The sequence below is a fragment of the Morone saxatilis genome, unplaced genomic scaffold (assembly GCF_004916995.1).
Source record: "Morone saxatilis isolate NCDOM2014 unplaced genomic scaffold, NCSU_SB_2.0 Contig11, whole genome shotgun sequence".
Lineage (NCBI taxonomy): Eukaryota > Metazoa > Chordata > Actinopteri > Moronidae > Morone > Morone saxatilis.
The window spans coordinates 8,825,486-8,831,507 of record NW_023339663.1 but is presented as its reverse complement, the minus strand read 5'-3'; the positions used below and the strand labels follow the sequence as shown (position 1 = coordinate 8,831,507).

The 6,022-nt window shown below is 38.0% G+C and overlaps 1 protein-coding gene across 2 annotated transcripts in view; it reads right to left on the bottom strand.

The window, feature by feature from the left end:
• Window positions 1-546: 546 nt before the first annotated feature.
• stk16 (serine/threonine kinase 16) overlaps window positions 547-6,022 on the bottom strand; it is a 6,402-nt gene continuing 926 nt past the window's right edge. Inside the window, exons 3-8 of one of the 2 annotated variants that reach the window (XM_035652253.1) lie at window positions 5,707-5,926; window positions 5,487-5,620; window positions 4,826-4,913; window positions 3,696-3,824; window positions 3,438-3,559; window positions 547-3,010 (exon numbers count right to left, since the gene is read on the bottom strand). In XM_035652253.1, the coding sequence (XP_035508146.1) occupies window positions 2,872-3,010; window positions 3,438-3,559; window positions 3,696-3,824; window positions 4,826-4,913; window positions 5,487-5,620; window positions 5,707-5,926 (832 nt within the window). In that variant the 3' untranslated portion in view covers window positions 547-2,871. The remainder of the gene's footprint in view (window positions 3,011-3,437; window positions 3,560-3,695; window positions 3,825-4,825; window positions 4,914-5,486; window positions 5,621-5,706; window positions 5,927-6,022) is intronic. The other variant, XM_035652254.1, reaches the window with a different exon arrangement.

The following is a 6,022-nucleotide window of genomic DNA, read 5'->3' as shown; positions in this document are numbered from 1 at the left end:
GCCAAATCATAACAAAACTTATCTCAGGACACTAATAGAGCAGGTATAGAGCGTACTTGGCGACAGCGCCATTGAAAAACGTCCCTTTAAGAGACAGAAACCTCGAGACCGCTGTCTGCCACGACGATTCAGTTGGCACAGTGGATTAAGAGAGGTAGAGAGCATTCTCCTGGCATCCACCAAACCAAGATTTATCCATCAGACTGCCAGACAGTAAAGTGTGATTCATCACCCAAAAACGACAACAAGTTTCCACTGCTACAGGGTCCAATGGCAGTGTGTTTTAAATGATCATGGTGATCTTAGAGTGCCGCTGCTCAGCCATGAAAACCCATGTCGTGAAGGTCCTGACAAATAGTGTTTCCCAAGGAAGTCTGGAACTAGTAGTAGTAGTAGTAGTGAGTTTTGACACAGAACCAATGATTTTTAACTTAAATTTTGTCAGTGCAGATTTCATAGATGTTTACTTGATTTTATGTAGTTGGTGTGACTAAATACCTTTGGCCATAGTGTGTATATCAACTGTATTTGAGCACTGATTCTCACTTTTACTTTTTACTGTAGGATGCTGTTTTATTTCACAATTATAGAAAAACTGTATACAGAGAGCTACATATTTAATATTTATCTTATACTGTGCAGTGAATAAGAGATGAGACAGAATTTTAACAGAATTTTCCATAATTAAATAACACACCCTCACTCCTACATTAATATCTGTGAACCAGTACACTTAAAAAAAAGGTCCAGTGTGTAACATTCAGGAGGATCATTTAGCAGAAATTGAATATAATATTCATATGTTTTCATTAGTGTACAATAACCTGAAAATAAGAATTGTTGTGATTTCGTTACCTTAGAATGAGTTGTTATGTATAGAGGGCGCAGGCCCTCCCAGGTTGGACTGATATCTTTCAACAGTAGCCCAGAACAGAAAAAAACAACTCTAGATGGGGCCTTTTGCAAGTTTGGCCCACTGTAGTTTCTCCTACATGCTTTGAATGGGGATTATGTTGTAATCTGCAACTATACCTCCAGATGCCACTAAATCCTACACACTAGTCCTTTACAAAAAATCCTTAGTTTACCGATGGCATGATTCCAGGATTAGTTCTCCATTAACAACCACACAAAAGTGAGTCATAATCATTTTACAAACTTAAAGCTTTAAAAAGATAATTATTTAAACATTATGCCAATTGCCAATGCAACAATTAACTGTATAAGTTAACTATCAAGGAATTTTAGTTAGTTCTATTATAGGTCAATATCACTTCATTACAGAGTCACCAAAGCATTAATTTTAACTTAAATGCCCAAAGCATTTTTTTTTAATCTAACAACAGTTTTAAAAAGTACCATATAGGTCTACTACTTAAGACTGTCAGACCCTTTGAGATGTAGGTGAACCCTGAGAGAACAAAAGTGTGAGACCACATTCATACATGACAGGAAACCCAGAATTTAACACAAGCAAGGCGGAAATTGAAAACACTGTTTAAAAACACAAAACAGAGAAAAGTGAATTAAAAAAACGTTAAACTGGAATGACAGTTATGACAATGCCTTTCAAGTACAGTCAATAAAAACATTTCTATGTCATTCTTTAAACTGATTACAAGTTTGTTTCCTATTGTTTAGGTATGTGACAGTAACACTTGACCCTTCTCTTTCTTTGTGTAATCAGATACTCTTTGCTGTGTTTTACAAAGAGACATTATCACTGTACAGACAGAAACATGGCCAATCACCATGTGAATATGCGCATCAGGGGATTGTGATGGTGGGGCACCTCTGTGTGTTCAAATGCAGCATTGCAGGTGAGGAGCACTGCCTCAACATTGTGAGTGAAGGCGTGGAAAAAAGCTGAAGGTGAAGTTGTATACTGATGATTACAGCTAACGTGTGTAACCACAAGATGTTGGGGAAAAGTTAAGGAAGTTAAGGAATAAAAGATAAAAAAAATAGATAACATATTCTTTTATGATTGGGAATGTAATCAGATATGTATTGAACTCGGGTAACTTTCATTGACCAGAAAGTTTGGCAAAGCTTTTATGTGATCCCTTTTCTTATTAAAAATGAAAACTACAGTTTAAAAAGAAAAAAAAGAAACAATTTCTTTTTTTAAAAGGAAAATAAACAGCTAGCCTCTGTCAAAAGGAAGAACAATCTCTGTTACAGCCCCTCTAAAACTCACTAATTAACACTTAATGTCTTGTGTGTTTAATCCATAAAAAAAACTAATCTGTAAAACAATAACGACACGTAAAGAACCACCGCTTGTCATTTGTACATTTTGGTTTTTGTACGGATTAAACAAACACAATATGTGCTTGATTTTGTTACCCTCAGACAGAGCCAGGCTAGTTGTTTCCCTCTCTTTCCAGTCTTAATGCTAAGCTAGGCTAAAAGGCTGCTGGCTCAAGCTTTACGCAGAATGAGAGTGATAGTCATCTTCTCATGTAACTCCACTAAGAAAGCGATTAAGAGCATTTTTAAAAACGTCAAACTATTCCAGAATACAAGCCAAAGCAACTTCCTTATTAGAAAATGAAAAGGCATTTCAAGCTCATTATTAGAGAAAGGATTTGACAACCATTATATTGCAGGGTCAAATTACATTTAAGGCCTTTTAGTATCTTCAGATAATTTGTCTATATAGAACTAAAAGGCTCCACTGTTACACACAGGCTACATAGGATCATTCAAACTAAAAGCTGTTGTTGCCAAGCCCCCCAAGCTGAGTCAAAGTCTGTACCTAAGCTTTTACACTAAAATCAATAAATAAAAGAAATATTTTCAAGCTCAAATTAAGAGATGTTCCTTTATGTGTGCAAAGGTGTCCCACATCCAGTGCACCATGCAAGATTAGACCATGTTGGTTTGGGTGTTGGGGCTGCGACTCTGCAGGTCCTGTACCTGGTCAAGAACCCAGTTGATGTTTGGTCTCTCCTGGGGATTTGACACCATTATGGAGCTCAGCAGCATCTGAAGGCCCTGTGAGTAACTGGGCACAAGACAAACAGACAGCAAATTAGCACAACTTAAGCTTGATCCATATTCAGCTGGTTTCTTTTCACTGTGACTCGCACAACAATCAGCTTGTTGTGAAAACTTTGGTTTCGTATTATTGTGCATTGGCCTACTGAAGTCAGACTCCTATTAACTTAGCTACAGACTAACAATGGTTATTAGTAAATACAAAGAAAATTCCAGTGGAATGAAATCTTGGCCGCAACGGTCTTTAATAATTTTTATTTTTATTTTACAGGTTAATGGAGTTTGTTCGATGGCTGGTAGTATGCAATACGTCCTTAAAATCAGTTGGAGGGTTTTTTTCCACCACTATCCAGGGCAGAAACAGAAACGGATACTTCGGCGGTAAACTTTCTTCAGATTATACTGTAGCACAGTGTCATAGTCTGAAGACTGACCTGCAAGACTGTGGGATGGCCACTGGATTCTGGACAGCAAGGGCAACACTGTCCCCCTTCTGAAACACCATGTCATATGGCCCCTCCAACATCATCATGCAGTAAAGCACACAGCCAAGCGACTGGAGGAGTATGGGAAGACATAAAGAGATGAGATAAAGAAGTAGTTAAGCACTTGGTTTCAGAGACCTGGTGACTATAGAAAACAACATGCACAACATAAACAAGCCTAAACGGATAAAAAATACAAGGCTTTACCCAGATATCAGTGCGCTCATCTATAATGCAGTGGCTCTCTACATTGAAGAGTTCAGGAGCCCTGTAGGAAATGGTGCACCGCTGGGCTGCCCAGTCCTGTATGGTCATGGCTTCTCTGGTTCCTCTAACCTGAAATATTAAGATTACAACAGAGGATAATTTAGTTAACGTTGAGAAGATAAGCCTAGAGACAGCTGTGTGAAATGTCACACAAATACTTACTCTATGGCAACACGTGACAAACTCTTTCTGTTGCAATTATGGCGATTATTATGATTATTATTGTGTAGATGGACAAAAAAAAACAAAAAAAACAGAATGACAAATGTCCAATATGGATGTTTCAAGGGGCATAATGAGTGTTGGAAGCTCCAAAACCACAAATGTGATAAAAATAAACTTGCTGCAGTACAATGTAAAAGATCCTGAATATGGGCCAAGATAAAAAGTGAGCCAGAGCAACAAACATGGTCCGAAGCATTGAACAAACGTGACAAACTTCCTCCAGCCAACAAAAACACAAATCAATGACAATGAACTGCGCTTTGAGATAATAACATCACGTGTGCTCCTTTTTGTTATAGCATCTGTTGCATTTTTACATCAGTAAGCTATATTCTGAGAATTTAAGGATGTGAAGCATGATATTTTAAATGTGTGGCTCACTGGCATTAAAAATGTTTTTCTGCCATCTAGAGGCAAAAATCTGAACCTTTTTTTTTTTTTTTAAATGATGTCAAGTATATTGAGTATTTAACAGTATCTACACATGGACCTGATGATTGCCACTAAATGTTATAGTTATATATGCATATTGTTGTAGTAGTTGGTGGTTGGATATCACCCAATGCTGCAGACGAGTCTTCAGTCTAAAATAGATTAAGTCATAAAAATACATGCGAGTGAACATATCTTAAATTTCATACTAAAAATCCCTCTGTGATTATTGTTCGAAGTTATTTTTTAATATTAAAAGACAAAATAAGCTGGCGGCAATGCACACTGTGGGGATATGACAGAACTCAGGCTTCAGTTAAACTCATTTGGGCTTTGGTGTTTGACCGATACCTTTATGCTTTTAAAGTTATCAGTAAAATTGTACACACTCTTAATAGACACTGCACCCTTACCTCAATTCTGGCATGGTTCATAGAGCCCAGGTCCATCAGAACCGGCCTGTCATCCTCATCCAGAAGCACATTTGTGGGCTTCAGGTCTCTGTAAAATGATAGCAGACACATAGCATGTGTTCAGATCTCTTCAATTTAATTGTGTTAATATAAAAAAGAAATACAGAAAAGTTGGCATTTGGAAAAGTTTGGTTAAGTAACGATAACTTAAATGCTAAAAGTCTGGCAAATAGTATCTCACTGATTGGGCTCACATTAAAATTACAACTATTTTCAATTTCTATGTTAAGTTAAATGTTGTTGACAATATACAGTAAACAGTTTCAAAGTTGAATTATCAACCACATTATGAAAAATACCTTCATTGTGATATGAACTGAAATACTGTATAATCTTTATAAACTAGGAGTCCATTCCACATTCATTTTAAAAAAACGACTCAGATTTTAAAGATCTTTCGTGAGAAATTCAGTCAAGCAGCAACTTTTACTTTGACAAAGTACAGAAGAGTCCTGAGATCAGTTTCTGCTTCTCGATCACAATAGAGAGTGTGCACTGAGACCAAAAAGGACTCAAGAAGTCACACTCCAAGTCAGCGACAGACTCTGGTCTCGTGCATGTAAATATTTGTTGGATGTGCGTGCATGTGGAGAGAGGTTACCTGTGTGCGTAGCCTTTCTCATGAATGACCTTGAGTCCAGAGCAGATGCCACGCAGGATTTGCAAAATCAGTTTTTCAGGCATCGAGCTCCCCTTGTCTCTTAGCTTCTCTAGAACAGACCACAGACTGCCTTTCTGTTCACACAAACACAACGAGATATCAGAACCAGACCTTTCCCCTACAGGTTATTCCGCTCGTATGAACTGCTGCACCAACTTACTCTAATATACGGCAGAAGTAACCAGGCTTCAGTCTTGCCTCCACGGTCAACAAAGGCGTGTGCAACCAGGCTCAAGATGTTGGGGTGGTTGAACAACTGATGCATCTCCATCTCTGTCTGAGCCTCCTGACGACCTTCACGGTCATGGCACAGGACCCTCTTTAGGGCATAGAAGTGCCCATCCTTCACCCCTTCTACCAGATCAACATAACTGAACCCACTGAGGAGAGGACACAGAGTGATTAGAGTTCGGGAGGTGTTTATTGGTGGAGAAATTCCATATTTTTGGAAAACTAATCCCATAAAAACAACAATA